The sequence below is a fragment of the Colias croceus genome, chromosome 15 (genome assembly GCF_905220415.1).
Source record: "Colias croceus chromosome 15, ilColCroc2.1".
Lineage (NCBI taxonomy): Eukaryota > Metazoa > Arthropoda > Insecta > Lepidoptera > Pieridae > Colias > Colias croceus.
The window spans coordinates 1,273,919-1,292,367 of NC_059551.1; the positions used below are offsets into that span (position 1 = coordinate 1,273,919).

Below are 18,449 nucleotides of genomic sequence, written 5' to 3' on the forward strand. Positions count from 1 at the left end.
AAACGCATAAAATTCTATGATACCGATTAACGTGGTATGGTTGGTAATGACAATTTCAAGGGTTCTGATAAGATCGGGTCTATCCCGACGACCGCAAGGTCTCCAGGGTGACCGAAGGGAACCGATTTATTTCTATTACCTATCTACGTATGGTATATTTTACACAAATAAATAGTGTAGGTACAATTTGGAAATATAGAAAATGAAGGATGAATATGAAAATTGGATCGTGAAAAGTGTTTGCAATGTTATTGTAACAGTATAGTTAAAAAAAAATAAACACCTAAAAAAGAATATTCGTTGCATACAACAAAACCATAAAATAAAGGTAATCTGTCCATTCTATAACATTTTGGTTATAAACAGCTGATGTTTCGATTTTATTACGCGTGTGTGAAAATTTGGAGTAACAATAATTTATTCCATGATGTAAAATTTGTACGGAATACCTAGAAATTATTTAACTTATGTTGTACAGTCCAGTCCAGTTCGATTAGAAAGGCAAATACATGTGCGGATATATTGTAGATCTACTTCCTTTTATTTTAATTTACTTAATCATTCCTAAAGCGTCATTTCTTTTAACTATAGTTCTTTAAGTACAATCGAAAAGACTTCCAAGTCAGAAAGATCCGTTTAATCCCCTTGAAAGTGAGTCATTTGTAGTTTTAACAACGCTTCCAAATCGTAAAATGGATACTACGTCCTTTATGATACAGGGAACCTTTCGGCAATTCGATTATTTTATCAATCGGTCGGTCAACCTCGATATTATTTAGGTTTACGGGTCGAGAGAGGTAGTGTAAAGAACTGACCCTCTTTGGGCGCCATGTTTATAAATATTTAATGTGTTCGGGGTATAAAATGCGTATCGATTGGGGAAACGGATTAAATAATACACGTTCCTTCTCTGGTGATATATCGGTCTTTACCTTTGTTTTTACTCTTTGCTTTGGCTGTGAACGTTTTTAATTTGATAGAAACGTGCAGTTTCATAATTGAGTTTTCATTGCATTTCTCGTGTGATAATTGAATTATAGTTATGATGGAAGATCGTAGAGTTGCCAACTTAAATAATAAAAGCGTTAAAAGAAGCACACAAATATGTTTTATTTATTAGATACAGCTTTGTGTACCTACGCATAAATCTGCTATACACGTAAAACATTGAAGCTTTATTATTAAATACCTACTAATCTATTATTTTGTAACCTAAGATATTAATAGTACCAAAATTTGAAAGCAAAGTCCACGAATCATTAGTTTGCTCGTTCTTTGGGAAAGGTCCGCAATTATCAGCGTTATATTATCTATAATTATTATAAAAAAAGAATTTAAACATATTTTAGCTTTATTCATAACTCTTGTTAAGTTTATTACGTAAAATCTCACTGGCTTTTGATCTAACATCGATTGTATTTTAAGTACTTTAAACATATTGTACAGTCATTAAAGTGTTTGTTTATTTGTTTCAGGTCTCGCATGCACCCAGAAAGCTAGCGGCTGCTCAACACCAGGGTCTAGAACCCTTAACATAAACGTAAGTTATTTTCAACTATACTAATAATAAATACAGTAAAACATTTATTTATTCATATTATTTATTTATCAATATCTCTATCGACCGCGACGGCGCAAATAGCTAAACCACGAAGAAATGCTTTTGACTCCTTATAATGTAAAAAACACCGAAATTATGTATTAATAATTTAACAGTTTTGTATGTTACTTAAACGAAAAATATAAAGATAAAAAGACGCGGTGGTTTTATAGCATCAATATACATAATTTTAAAGCACGGTGAATAAATTTCTTACCATTTTTCTGGCGCGAAACTGTCCACTTAGTGAGATAACAAAAGTGCTATGAAATTGTAAGACTAACCAATTGTATACGAAAAAGTTCAACTAGTTCTTCACAGAAATCAGATATGAAACTAGTATTAAATACTTACCTTATTGTAAAAAATGTGGTTTTGCGTATTATTAGTAAAAATATAAGAAAATTACGTGATTTTACAATTTGGTGTAAAACTCAGTATAACTTAAATTCGTTTAAGGGCCGATTTTTCAATGCTCGGATAAAACTTATCCGTCCAATAAAGTATTACACGATAATATTAAAATGTCACGTAAACTGTCAAATACGGACAATTAGAATACATTTTTAAAATGGTAGTTTTATACATTATTGGACGAATAAGTTTTATCCAAGCATTGAAAAATCGGCCCTAAATTAAATACAACAACTAAAAATACATTAACAAACATTGGTACAATACCTTTCGGGAAAAATACCACAATACCCCAAAATAGACACTATAATGAAATCAACATCAAAATAAAAAACAATAGCGTTCGCCACTAAATTGAATTACTATCTATTCTCCTTGAATACGTATCCCCGGTTCCCATTGGACATAATATATCACAGCCCTAGCCTGAATTATTTATATTGCGATAGGAATAAATCTAGTCACTTATCTGGTTCGGACTTCATGACGTGCTATTTGTATCCTTCGTCGTGTGGTTATGTGATATCTTGTTATATTTATTAAATTGGCGAATGAATGGGTAGCACAACTGTATCTATGTGTGCGTGTGTGTGTAAGGTGTTTTATTGATATATATTATATAGTACGATGTGTGTGTGTGTGAGGTGCTTCGTTATAAGGGGTATAAGGCAGAATTTTTAAATACCCCTTTCAGTCATTGATTCCGATTTGGATATTTCTGTTATAGCGTTAAATGTATTGTCAGACTGACTTTTTTAGTCTCTAGGAAATCGCACCTTGGAGCTTTCGTGGAAATATCATATTATAAAAAGTCTGATTAACATGAAAGCGTGTTCAAGTAACAAAATGATGAACAATAATGATTGTTATGATAAATGTATTCATTTATAAATTTCCAAGCAATAGATAAAATAGGCAAAAATAGGAGTAACAATGGTATTAAATATATAGACCGGGAGATATTGACACAAAATTTCGAGTCATTTGTAACAGGATGGCGGTTCTACAGGGGTACGCAATGACAAAATAAAATGATGGTGTGAACGCTGGTACCAGCGGCTAAGTCGCGTGGGCGTTAGTCGAACTCGTCGGAAAGCGAATAGCTATCGCAGGTTTCGAACCCGCGTCTTTTCGTCGTACAGTGCCGATACACCGCTCGGCCACCAATGACGTCAGCAATCGAATTCCTTAATCTCTCGGTCATGCCTCTCGTGTCATGATTGATTTTTCTATAATTTACAATAATTTTCAAACAAATTTTCAAAGCTTTTTCAATGCTATCAAACTACTTATTAAAGTACTGCCCCAAAACCCCTCTGTATAAGTTGACATCGGTCTCTAATAGAGATACACGATTCTTCAATTAATATCTATTATTTACGGGCAATTTGGGTATGCAACCTTTAAAACTGAAATAAATCATTAATCACTTAGGAAACGACATATTAGCTTGAATTTGGTCATCTGTACTTAATAATATTATACAGCTGAAGAGATTGTTTGTTTGTTTGTACGCGCTAATCTCAGGAACAACTGGTCCGATTTGAAAAAAAATTTCGGTGTTAGATAGCCCATTTATCGAGGAAGGCTATAATAGGCTATATATCATCACGCTCAGATCAACAGGAGTGGAGCACTGTAGGTAAAACCGCGGGGCACAGCTAGTATTATATAATAATAACCATCAGAGAAAATACAATAACCATCCATAACGAATAGTAATAAAATGTAAACGAAATGAATAATGCTTATTGCAATCAAAATTTAATCGTATCTATACATACATATAATAAATCTGTAGAAGGGTCAATTCTGTACATTGAAAATATTGAAAAAATAACTAGCAGGGGGTGTTACTGGATCGATACCAAACCCAAATATGTGATTAAAAAAATTTTTGTCTGTCTGTCTGTCTGTCTGTCTGTCTGTATGTGAAGACATCACGTGAAAACTACCGGTTCGATTTCGATGAAACTTGGTATAATTATACCTTATTATCCTGGGCGTAAAATAGGATACTTTTTATCCTGGAAAAATACGTAGAAAAAAAATTAATCTCAATTTTTCAGTTATCCATAGACGTTGTTCTGTAGTAGGTACCGCGAACACACGTTGCGTATTATTATAGACCTAGCCGTATTTGGGTCCAATAGATATTTATAAGATGTCATTGTCCGAGTTACTCAAAATGGAGAAATAAACCATCCACGCAAAGACCGACATCCGCGCGGACGGAGTCGCGGGCGGAAGCTAGTTCTAAATAAAGTTCTGCACACAAAAATAAATACAAAGGACTTACATAATATGAACAAAATTATGTAACCCCGAAGCAATTTGCATCCGTAGAATTTTCTAGCTCTTTTATTTGGACCTTAATTGGTGGACTGACTAGGGATTGTTTTTGTGAATAATGTGGAAGAGAATATATTATCAAAGTTGTGCTAGTTTACAAGGTTTGATTTTGAAGTTATGAAAAAATGTTAAGAGACCAAATTTCTGTCCCATCGGTTATTATAACATTATAATATACTAGCTTCCGCGTGCGGCTTCAGTCGCTTTGTAGAAAACTTTTATTGAAACCTAGAGAACCACTCTATCTATGCAAAAAATCTCATCATAATTAATTGCGTAGTTTTAAAGATTGAGAGCATACACAGGGACGGACAGACAGCAACAGCGACTTTTTTATACTATGTAGTATAACTAAGTTGTGTATGTATCAATACTAAGAGATACAGTGTTTGAAAGACAATTTTTATCCACTATACTGCATAAGGTTAGCTATCAAATTCTGCGAAGTATAATCGTTCGTATAAATAAATGTGGTTAACAAATAATCGATTGGATACAGCTGTTAGCGAAACTAACGTCCGTCAACGAGACGATTAACAAAGTGTGATTAGTTGTGTTCGTGGATTGGACGAAGGTTATGCAATTTGTAACAATTGCAATGTGTTGATATTGGATAAAATAAATGTATATGTAAATTGTAAATTTTTTGTGTTGTATAAATAATGTCTACAAACATAATTATTAATTGTTGAATTTGCTTGTTGGATCGGAACTACAAAGATGTACCACCGTTTTTTCTACGTTTATGTTATTGAAACCTCTATTATTTAGATATTGACTAAATTTACTGTTTCATTGTTGCTTCATTGTGGTTCGATAATTTATCGTTTCAATGCTATGTAGGTTATTGCTATGTATATAAAAAGGTTTAAAGACATTTATTCCCATTAAGACATAAAGTCACTTACATGAGAAACTTAAATTTTAAACATAGGTATTTATAAAAAATATCATTCGTTAGATAAAAATTTAGAGTAAGTTACATACTATAAACATAAGTTTAGGTTAGGTACTCATTCATTGCATTCAAAGTTTGAGCGTGTGGTCTTCCAGGATGTGTTTCGCTAATTGTTTTTTGAATACAATGAATGAGTTTACACTTTTTAATTTGCTTGGCAATCCGTTATAGAAACGTGCTCCCTCGTATGTTGCCGTTCGCCTTCCATAATTCGTTCGGATCTTCGGGAGGGCAAGATAGCTAGCTCGTCTATTAGGATAGTGGCGATTTGATGTTGAGAATATTATATTTGTATTTATGTTTTTATGTAGCGCTTTGTGGATGAACATACACGTATTATAAAAGTATAATTGTTTTAAATTCATTATTTTAGTATCGTCGTAGATTTTATTTGTAGAAGTTAAAAAAGGATATTTAAAAATGGTTTTAATAATTTTATTTTGTAAAATTTGTAGTGGCGCTAATTTATTTTTGTAAGCGCTACCCCATACTTCTATTAAATACATTAGGTGAGGTTTGACTAACGTGTTGTAAATGGTGTGGCGTAATTTATGAGGAATGCAAGAAGTGATATTACGCAGAGATCTAAGAAGTGCTGATAATTTATTTTTTAGGTGGTCGATGTGATAATTCCATTTTAGAGAGCTGTCGATTCGCAAACCTAGGTATTTCTCGTGGGTTTTATGTTCTAATACAACACCATTAATTTTAAGTGGAGCGTGTGGTGGAATAATTTTGTTCTGAGCTTTGAATTTAATATAACACGTTTTAGATATATTTATTGTTAGTAGATTGTATTGAAACCATTTATTTAATTTATTTAAATCATTTTGTGCTTGCTTTATCATGTCATGTATAGAGGGACCAAAATAAAACAGACAGGTGTCATCAGCATAAAGTGTTAGATGACCATTTAGTTTTAAATCTTGTTAATTATTAATATAAATTAAAAAAAGCAATGGGCCTAGAATCGAACCTTGTGGTATGCCACACGTAATTGGTAAGGGAATGCTATTGTAGTTATCTATTTTAACGATTTGTGATCGATTTTTTAAATATGATTTCAGCATGTCTAGTGCTTTACCAGTAATGTTAATGGATGCTAATTTCTTTATTAAAAGTTCGTGAGAAACGGTATCGAAGGCCTTTTGTAGGTCAATAAATACTCCCAAAACTAAATTTTTTGCGTCAATGTTCTGTTTTATTTTAGTAGTCAGGTCTATAGTCGCTGACAGAGTGTTACTTTTTGGCTTAAAACCGTATTGACGCACTGAAATAAAATTAAATGAGTCTAAATATTTTTCTAATCTCGTGTGTAAAATTTTCTCTAATATTTTTGACAACACTGGCAACACCGAAATTGGCCTATAGTTACCAGGTTCAAATTTTGAACCACTCTTATAGATAGGAGTTACCTTCGCTATTTTCAACGAATCCGGAAAACGTCCTTGACTTATAGCTTGGTTGAAACAATCGCTTAAGGTATGATTTAATTTTTCTTTAATGCATTTAATTGCTTTTGTGGTAATACCATCAAGACCTGTACTACAGTTTGAATTAAGGTTATTTATAATTTTTAAAATTTCATTAGGTGTACAGGGATCAAAAGTGGATAATTCGTACTTTTTTGATGGTGATTTAGGTAAGGTTGAGGAAGAGTTGGTTTGATATTGTAGGGGTATTAAATTTGCTAGACGAGATCCTATTGTAGAAAAATATTGATTAAATATCTGGCATATTTCATTTGGCTCGGTAATATATTCAGAATTTATAAGTAATTTAGTAGGTAAAGTACATTTTACAGTTTTGTTATTAGCTAATTTATTTACTAAATTCCATAATTTCTTGGGTTTTTTTATATTCCTTGTAAATTCTTTGTAATAGTAAGAATCTTTTGTGTCTTGAATAAATTTTTTTACCTTTATTTTTTGAGTGTTAAATTTTATTTGAAGGTTTTTATTTTTAGGGTTGTTTTTTAGTTGAGACCATAATAAATTTCTTTCGTTAATTTCTGTTAAAATTGCTTTGTTTATCCAGTCTTTTCGGGGCAGATTTAGAAATTTAGTTTTAGTAATCTTACTTTTATCTATAATAGATTTAATTTTATTTTCTAATATTGTATAATCTTTGTTTATTTCAGTATCAACTATGGAGTCAGACAGGGATGATAATCTTTCGTAATTAATTGCTTTATATTGAGTTTTAACACTTTTTGGGGGTAAATATTTTTTTAATTCTACGTATATGTGCTTATGGTCGGAATATTGTAAAATGTGCTTTGCGATTTCTTATTCTGTAGGTAACTCGAATAACTATAAACAACTTTTTAATTTTTATAATTACCGCTGTACACAAAATAATTCATAATTTAGATTTTCACAAATAATAAATTTTATCGTCTGTCTAAATCTTGGCTTGCAGCTCACAATATTCTGAAACCCACAACAATATTCTATGAATACGTACTTGATGCTGCAGGAACTAGTATTTAATAAAGGAATATATTGAATAGACTATCAAGTGCATCAAACAAAGGTCTGTCTATACCAAGAGATAGTGCAAGATTAATTGAAACCGAATTCGCCTAGAGCACGCTTGTATCGACTATAGTTTGATGCATAACCTAAATAGTTAGTCTTCAAATAATTTCTGTAGTTTCAAACAAATATTTAGTACAACAAAAGGTGTCGAAGTTCACAGAAGCTTTGGTTTTGAATTTCAATTGAAGGTAATGGTTTGTCAGTTGCGTATATTTAGTGAGCTGTAGGCATCTATTCATTTGAAAGTCTGTAAAAAAACAGATAAATCCTAAATTATCAGGTTTTTGACACAACAAGGAAAGGAGCATAGGCACCGGATGCTTAATTGGTCACCTATAAATAATATAAAAAAAAATCATCTCCGCATCGCATAACTAGTTCGTCTTAAAATAGATTCAGTAGTTCTTACGAAATCTTTATAAAGAAAGTTAACAATACAAACGAACAGGATAAGCGAATGAACTTAGCTTCATTCATATTCTGTCTGTTTTGTGCATAATTAAAACAACAGGAACCAACGCAGTCTACCAAATGACATGAATAAATGAGTGTTAAAAAATTTCCAGCATATTTCTTGTTAGAATGAGCCGGAAAAAGGTTGCGTAGAATTTTTCATTTGGTCTCATTTTGACGTTTTTTGTTAATAAATTGTGTAGTTGTTAAGCCTTTGATAAATTGGTTTAAAGTTTCGCTCGTTATACTAGATTTAGTGTATTTTTTATTGCTCCATCTCCTTTTTAGTGCTTTAAGTGTTATCGTTTTACAGAGCTCCCTGTAAACTTAAAAGTTATTTCGTCTTTCCTTATTTTAATTAAATAATGTCGATCATACAGGATGCATGAATTTGTACAGAAAGCTAATAAATAATGTTCCGAAAGACAAATATAACGTCTTAGTATAGGCCATACTAGCGGGACTATCACGAGATTTCACTAAACATTGCTCTTGTTTTATCCTAGACCTCGATAATTCTTTAATTTTTTCATAGCTTCCAAAATACAGACATACCAGACTATTAATTATTCATGAATATACAACATTGTAATCAAAATTCGTCGAAAATGGGTCTGGGAAGCCGAAATGTGCCTGAATCCTTTGCCTTGTGTTTAAATTTAGCTTTACAAATTAGGTACACTAGGGCTGGCTTAACATTTTTAATTACATAGTTACATATTTAGATGCTTTTGGTCTTTGTACCTTTTTATTTACTTAAATCAAAATGTTAAAGTTTAGGGCTGAATATTCGCGAAATGGAGAAATATTTTAGAAGTCAGGTAAAATATTTGAAATTGTTTGAATGATGAATTTTAAATTTATTCGATTCTGAAATTGTAAGTTTTGTTCTTGGTTGTAAAAGGTTATTTATTCCTTTTCTACTAGGCCAGGTATATATTTTACTTTTATATGTTTTTTATCTAAAATTGAAGAAAACAGTCAATAAATTAGTATTAAGTATGCATATATAAGTGTATGTAAGTATTTATTATTTATGTAGTTGTGTACTTCTGACCTACCTCCTCCTTTATTACTTCACACATTGGGTTGCCTAGAAGAGATCACTCTTTAGTGATAAGGCCGCCCTCTGTGCTAGTTTAGCTATAAGTTTTAGTTTTATGTAATTTGTATAACTAGCATAGTAAAGTGTTATAAATAAATAAATAAAATAAATATAAAACCATAGGTACCAGTTACTGTTATCAATAACATTACATACAGTTTACTAGTATTTCTATTCCCTTAAAAAGATAATGTAAACTGTTTAGCATGCCATAAACGTATATATTAAAACACGTACATAACGTACGATCTGCCAACTAAATTACTTCAAAACGTGCAAAGGAAAACCATGATAAAATGCACCTGTATACCTTAGTAGTTACACTAAAATACTAGGCTATCGGAATGGATCGTGACCTAAACACAGGTCTCTTAGATAGATTGGTACACGCATCCTTTGAATCGACGATGAACGATTTTTTCAATAGTATATTACATTGTTGTAATAGACAAATATTATAATCTGTATTTTGGTTATTGTATAGTCTGTATGGTACCACAGTTAACTGCAATTGTCTTTGCCCTCCTCCTGTCTCTGCGGTTCGTGGTGTAATGTCGTGTGCGCACAATGTAGTTTGTAATAAAGTATTATAAAAATAAAGTTAATTTATCAGCATCCACAAGTTGTGTTTCAATATACAATTATTTCAACATACATAAAGTATAAAGTTATTCATAGAAAAACCAATAATTCTAACTGTTATCAATGCAAAACTATATGAAAAACGATCGGGATTTAGATTTAAATTGGCACAGTTTTAACCAATAAACTTCGCTCAATTCAAACGCAAAATAGTTAACAAATAAAAGTCAGTTATTGAAATAGATTAAATAACATAATTTTCCTCTCCAGGTAACAAAATACTAACATTTTCATTTCGTTTTTGCAAAGAAACGTCTGGGAATATGAAAACAATTTTACACTCAAATAAAAAGGAACATTACACGGTGATATTAATCAGAATGAGATAAAGCGATGATGTATTTGAATTTCTTAAGAATTATTTTTTTCAGCGACAATGTTCTTTTGTAAACAATAGGAAGCTTTTGTTTTTTCTCCCATTTTACAGAGGCTCAAGATGTTTCGGTAATGAGATTAGCCCTTAGCTAAAAACGTGTGATAATAATTAACGTTTGTTTTGTTTGTAAAGTTAATTAAATAGGTGTTAATTAATTTTAAGCACCTCTATAATTAATGGAATTTCATGTACATGTGACTGGAACGTGTACTAATTAACGTTTCAAAACTAGTTGATAAAGGAGTAGTAGTTCCTAATTTGTCCTTTTTACGAACGAGAGGTGCCCCCAAATTGAATTTTTACAAAGCCGACTACACTGCCATATTGAAAGAGCTTCGGAGTATAGATTGGGCCCAAAAGCTTTGTGTCTTTGAAAATGTTAATAGTATGGTATCTGAGTTCTATGATATCCTGAACATTATAATAAGCAGATTTGTACCTAAAACGTCCTACACTAAATCAAAATACCCGATATGGTTCAGTTCAATTCTCATAAAATCACTTCGCGAAAAGGATAAGATTCACAGACGATATCGTATATATAGAAATCCACGTGATGAGATAGAGTACAAACTTATTAGGAAGCGATGTCATAAACAGTACGATGATTGTTATACTAATTACAAAAAGAACATTGAATCAAATATTAATGAAAACCCTAAACGTTTTTGGAGTTTTATTAAACACAAAAGAGGTGGCCATTCGCAGCTTCCTTCTTGTATGAAATTGGATGACTACGCGGTGCATTCTGAACCTGAAATCGCTAATCTATTCTCGAGACACTTCTCTTCTATTTACTCATGCCAACAATCCCTTGATATGAATAAAATATCGCTTCAAGAAGGTAGTGATCAATTTGTGACATCTATAAAATTATCTGAGCTTGATATATCGAAAAAAATACAGAAGCTGGACATAAATAAGGGAGCTGGGCCTGACTCCATTCCTCCACTTTTTATAAAGCGATGTAGATCTGGAATAACATTACCTCTCACTATTATTTTCAATAAATCGCTCAAAGATGGAGTTTTCCCCGAAGAATGGAAAAAGTCTCGTGTAATACCCGTTTATAAAAAAGGGGATATTATGGATGTAAAGAACTACCGCCCGATATGTATCTTATCTTGTTTTTCAAAGCTCTTCGAATCCGTTATATATCCCATGATCTCCAAAAATATTGACAATTTTATTTCAGATAGTCAGCATGGCTTCCGGAGGGGTCACTCAACTCAAACTAATCTAATTCCTTTTGTAACTGAGATTTGTCTGGAATTGGACCAGGGACGTGAGGTCGATGCAATATATACCGACTTTAGCAACGCCTTCGATAAAGTCAACCACACTCTACTTCTTCAGAAACTCGTGAATTACGGGATTGGAGAACCCTTACTGAAATGGCTAGAATCATATCTTCATAATCGTCCACAGTCGGTAGCTGTCGGTAACTCTTCCTCTGCATCTTACGTTGCGCAAACCGGTGTACCTCAGGGCTCTCACCTAGGACCCCTGCTTTTTCTCATATTCGTGAACGATATAAATAACCATATAAAATACTGTAATGTGTCCATGTTTGCTGATGATTTAAAAATCTACAAAACTGTAAACTCACCTTCTGACACCATTCTTGTTCAAAACGATCTCAATAAAATTAAAGAGTGGTGTCTTGTAAATGGTATGACTCTCAATGCATCTAAGTGTTTCCATATAAGGTATACCAGGAAGAAAAAACCACTTGCTGCCATGTACGAGCTTGACGGCGCACCATTAAAAGAAGTTAGCGAAATTCGCGATCTCGGTTTGACCATCGATAAAAAGTTAACATTTATTTCTCAAATTAACAAATCAGTCACTAAAGCTGCCCAGATGTTAGGATTTCTCAAGCGAAACACGGGTTGCTTTGGTGTAAAAACTAAAACAATTTTGTATAACGCCTTAGTGCGCAGTCATCTCGAATATGGTAGCCTTATATGGAATCCATTTTATACAGTTCACTCACAACGCGTTGAGAGTATTCAAAGAACCTTTACAAGGCACCTAGCGTTTATAAGTAGTGGTTTCTCTCATAGACAACCATACGAACAGCGTCTTAACAAATTCAACATGATATCTTTACATAATCGAAGATGTTTTACTGATGTCTTGTTCCTGCATAAGCTATTAAATGGACATATTCAATGCAAAGATATTTTGAAACTTATTAGTATTCAGGTACCTCGTTCATATCCAAGGACGCGAATAAACAGAATCTTCCATATTCCTCTTGTCAAAACTAATTTGGGTGCACAGGCTCCTCTCATTCGAATTCTTAAGGAATACAACAAACTTAACAGTACCATCACAGGTCTTGATGTATTCGGTAGCCGGCTATCCCAATTTAAAAGAATTGTTTTCAATTATTTTCGTACCCACAGTATTAAGAAATAGTGTCTTATTTTATATATATATATATTTTGTCTTACTATTATTTTTAATCTGCTTCAACATTTTAAAACAACGCACCATGTTTCATGTGACTTTTTCTTTTTTAAACTATGTTTTAGAGTATGTTATTTTATAAGTTATGTCATAGCTGAATTTATGTACACCGTTAATGTCATATATTTTAGATAATATGTTCAATATGTATTTTTATAAAACTTTATAATATGATGTATGATGTGGTGTTACTTTAAATAAATAAATAAATAAATAAGGAGTTGTTCAGAAATGTTACTTGAAAGAAGAAAAGGATATTTGAAATTCTTAGCTACAATATTGGCAGAAGTGGTGCTGGTTTCAATTAGAGATGTATAACGGATGACTACTTTAATTTCTAATAAGATTTTAGATTACAAATCGCGAATCAAATTGTTTCATACGTTTATTTATTTCATTAACGATCACCATCGAGACATACACTGATAACATAGATATAAGCATTAAAGTAATTACAATCGTAGACATAGTGCTGTCACAATTATAGGCAACCACCACTAACAAATACAACATTAAATCCAAGACACACAGTCTGCAGCTAACTGCAGATTAGGTAAAAAATACACATATACTTATTACATATCCAATTTTGACTGCAAAATAATCAATTAATGTTAAAATAAAACTACATTAGATCACGTGGGTTTTGGCAAAGGTTCATTCGAGGTTTATGAAATACGTTGTACCATATGGACAAACATACTGTTTTTACTAAAACTATTGTGTTTTTAGGGAAAACAAAAAGTGGGTTAAACGCGATAGTAACATAAATTCTAACAGTAAGGTACAGTTTATAAGTACGTTTGATTAATGTATAATTAATAGTGGTTGACCAAGCCTTAGGGTGTGTTATACTGAACGAAAAACACGACGACTATAAGTCGCATATCGCATTACAATAGTAAAGTTGATTCTAATTTTTCTGAATTATGAAGAATTTGAAACAACTTTTTTCTCAGTTAACTGTACAGTTATTATTAAAAACTTTTTTATTACAAAATGTATGTTATCGGATTGATCGCGTTAAAATTTTATTATTGTTAGATCCTTGACTTCGAAGATAAACCAAATAACATTTTACTGAATTAATTATGACGGTTGACTTACAGATATTTAATAAAAGAAAGTCAAGGATTGTCGATAGTTGGCATTGTGTTGTTATCGACTTTGTTATTTAACGAGCTAAACTATCCACAGCAATTATTGAATATTGTAACAAACGATACAATACGTCATTGTTTGTAATACAATGCAAGATATTTATTAAATTCAATAAAATTTGTGGCGACGTGGATTTGGATTTATTTTATTTGTAATTTATTATTCCAAAAAATATAAGCCTGGAGCGTTTGTGAATAGTGTAAAAAAGAATCACTAATAAATTGTATTTTTCATTTCGATTTCTCTTTACGTGAACTACATTATTATTTTTCATAGTTGTTAATTATTCAGAATTAAGAAAGTTACAGTGGTGTATTATTAGGCATAAAAAATACCCCGTAGCACATGACAAATTCGCGCGTAGCACATCTTATGCCGTGCGTAGCAGTCGTAGCTCGTAGCGGTCGAGTCACATGAACCCGCCCTAAAAACGGTAAGCGGCTTAAAGCGTTCCACGGTACTTTGTAAATTAATTTAAGTTCGTTGCTTACACGGGGTATTTCACAATAACTAACACGACTATAGTATTCAGGGAAATAGGGGCTTTGGAATTTTAGTGCTACGCTCGTATTAGTTTTAGCATACATAGAGTTAAACGTTGTGCAAAGCGCCTTGTCACATTAAATATAAATTAAATATATATATATTAGACAGGCTTGGAAAATAGTATGTTCATTTATAATATAGTGATTAAGGACTTTTAAAGGAGTACTGTATGGTAAAAGATAAGTCGTGGATTTATAAATATTGTTATTTTAATTCGTTTTACATTTTCAATAGATTTGGAATTCTCAAAAAAATTCCCTTCAAACAAAATAAATTTATCTTACCTATTTACAGTAAACTTATAAATTCTTCCTTCGCGAGAGCCCTAAAAATACATAACAATGAAAGAAAGAAGCTTAAAATACTGTAAATATCGGATACAGCGCAACAATCCCTGGATATAAACCAATTTATGAGTTCGCTTACGCATTACCCGCGCAACGTGGCGGTTCCCAAGCTTAATGTTTTCTTTTTAACTGAAACCATGCCGATTGCATGAGGAAAAGTTTATATTATAGAGGCTTATTTTGTGAGTTTCAGGAAGTATATGAACAGTGGGCTTTTGTTAAATTATTTCATACGAATCTATACTTATTAAGGCCGATTTTTCAATGCATGGTTAAAACTTATCCACCCAATAAAGTATTACACGATAATATTAAAATGTCACCCACAAACTGTCAAAGACGGGCAAAGAATACATTTTTGAAATGGTAGTTTAATACGTTATTAATACGACGAATAAGTATTAACCAAGGATTGAAAAATCAGCCCTTAGTGATTTAAATCCAGTTTAGGGTTATTCTAGTGATTTACAAAATATATAAAAAATGTAACCATACTTATGCAGTTACCAAAAAATGATGAAGAATTGAAAAAGTACGCACACCGCATTAATCCTGGTAGTTGGCATAAATAAAACAAAAATCTATGTGCCATCTATAATTAGTAACTAAGTAATACACAATTGTTATTGAAAACATATCTAGCTTTAAATCTTATTTGTATTACAGTTATTTTTACACGCTCTAATAGTGAAGCAAATGTAAATTAATAATATGTCAGTATTACATAAAAATACAAATCAAATCTCTAGGTTTGACCCATGAATTAAAATACAGGATTTAATAAATATTTCCAAGAACAGGGTTGAGCGGACCACCTGTAAGTAACCAATTTGAATTCACGGTAAAACTCTATAAAATATAATGATCAAAGCATCGAATAAAATGAAATATTACCCTTTTAAATCATTTTTGCCTTCTAATTATTGTTGAATACCTCCTGTTTTACTCTCATTTAATAAGTATGTTTACTTAAGTATATATTTTTATCATATTCTTATCTTGCTGATATTATTATAAACGAGAGAATATGTGAGAATAAATGGGTGTATACATATGTTTGATATTCTTTCATATTATAACCACTATAAATAAATAAATATATATAATATAGACATTTATTTATTTTTTGGTGAGTACATACTTGTCGTTGCCGGCAGGTGGAACCACGAGTTATTTATCCATATTAAAAAAATAATAAACAATGTTTTTATATAAAAGAAATAATCATAAATAATGTTTTTTGTTTCAGATGAGAGCGCTTACGCTCAGCGTAGCTTTATTGGCCGCGCTTTCTACTTCTCTAGCACAATCAGATGGTAAGAATCATTATTATTCTATTTTAACATATTATATATAAATCAATAACCCCCTTGCTTATTAATTAATATTATAAAACAAAAAAATATCAACTAAATTGCTTGCTTGCTTCATATAGACGCAAATATCATGATATGAACGTATAAACCGAGACAATTAAAAAAAATGTGTGCGTGTACTAGTGTACACAGTAAGAAATGAAACTTCATTATGACCTTATTTTTCAAAAAATAATTTACTATATGCAACTTTACAGAAATACCGCGTGGTAGGGATACGAAAAAGATGGCGCGTAACGGAAAAATTTTACACTAAATTTTTTTCCAACCCCGATAAAGAAGTTTCACTTCAAACAATACAATTTAACTTTCATGTAATTTAAGAAAAATACTACAGACCATACATTTATTAAAATTTAATTGCAACATTTAGGTCTGTAATAAAACTTTACTCCTCAATTTGTATTAAATACAAAAGGACAAAGCACAAAAGAAATAGGTACAAGATTATTATTGGATCCCATCTTACGAGATTTTTCCTCGACTATAGCAAAGCTAATGGCGGTCATTACTGCTCATTTAATTGATTCAAAGCTTAACGGAATGCCAATAAATATATTTTGTAGAAGAAATTATTAATTGAGGTAAATTTTGAAATATTTTTTTGTGCCCTGCCTTATTAAAACTTCTAGTCTCACAGGACATCGGCTATAGAGAAAATTAATAACAGATAGAAATCAGGAAACACATAATACATATTAATAAAATATAAATAAGTTAAAATAAAAAAAAAATCTGCTTCTCAGTTCAATTTCACTCATTTTTCAAACGCTAGAAGGAAGCTAAGATGTATGCAATCACTTTCTAATCTATACTATAATATTATAAATGCGAAAGTAACTCTGTCTGTCTGCTACTCAATCACGCCTTAACTACTGAACCAATTTGCACGAAATTTGGTATGGAGATATTTTGATACCCGAGAAAGGACATAGGCTACCTTTTATTGCGAAATATGTACCACAGGCGAAGCCGGGGTGGACCTCTAGTATACTATATACGAGATAAAGTTTCGCCATCAGCTATAAGTTCAGTTGCTAATGCCTAGTTTTTAAGCAATTACGCAATACAGTCGATTAAATTGCACTAAAAAATAACGAGGTTTAAATCGCATCATAATACTAAAGCTAAACTTGCGTCATTCTAACGCAGTAGTCATTAGACTGCCGTTATACAAAGTCATTCTTGTAAGCGTCGCTATTACAGGCCGGAGCGGTCATAGAAGACGAGAGAGCGTTTAAAAGATATTATAATTTACACATGTTTATCGAAATTATCATGGAAAAATAACTAATCTACAAATTAAATAAGCTTTTACTACATTACCTCCTCCTTATGGTACAGCTAACGCGTGAGTGTAGAACCGAGAGTTCCTGGGTTTGATTACTTATAGGGCTTTTACTAACTTGTCCTAAATAAAATATATAAGTGAAACAGATGCATAATGCATGTCACATATGAATAGACAGAAAAAGTTTATCGAATTTTTTTTCTAATAAAAATATTGTAGGAAATGTTAAAATGCTAATTTTGGCGTAAAAATCAGCCATCAGGGCTGTCAGTGTCTACTACCACCACCACTGAGACACGGGTTCGTTAGTTTATGTAGATTATTATGTGAATTTTAATATTATGTTTCAGCGATTTATTTTACAATCAAAATAGCTATCGCTCACGCTTATATCTGTATCATGGTGTTTTATGTATAATGGACCATCGAGCAGTTCTCGAGCCATTTGACAATTATTCAGGGTCAGATTTAGGTGTCATTTATACGAGGGTCGTAAGGATACAATTACTTGGCTATACGGACTAACGGATTATCTTGAGAGTTTATTATCCTCTTAATTAGTGACCTAAGGGCTCGTATAGTGCTAGGGTATATTTTATGTGTGATCATGTCGTTGGAATTATACTGCAAAAATAGAGAGTGTTTTGTTTTTTTAAACGCAGCCTTTGAGTCCTTTATGTTTGTATTGTATGTATTTCTCACTATCTTATCGATATTTCGATAGAATCCTACTTGTCCGTATTTATGCAAAATGGAACCACTCGACAAATTTGCTTTTTTCGGTTTCTTGAAGAATACTCATTTAAAAGTGGT

General features: G+C 31.7%; 1 protein-coding gene across 6 annotated transcripts in view; it reads left to right on the forward strand.

Moving 5' to 3' along the window:
* The window catches only part of LOC123697819 (Ig-like and fibronectin type-III domain-containing protein 2), a 159,502-nt gene that overhangs the window by 98,794 nt on the left and 42,259 nt on the right, over nt 1-18,449 (forward strand). For all 6 annotated transcript variants that reach the window (XM_045644373.1, XM_045644376.1, XM_045644375.1 and 3 more), the window contains 2 exons: nt 1,476-1,540; nt 16,219-16,285. In XM_045644373.1, coding sequence (XP_045500329.1) covers nt 16,219-16,285 — 67 coding nt within the window. In that variant the 5' untranslated portion in view covers nt 1,476-1,540. The remainder of the gene's footprint in view (nt 1-1,475; nt 1,541-16,218; nt 16,286-18,449) is intronic.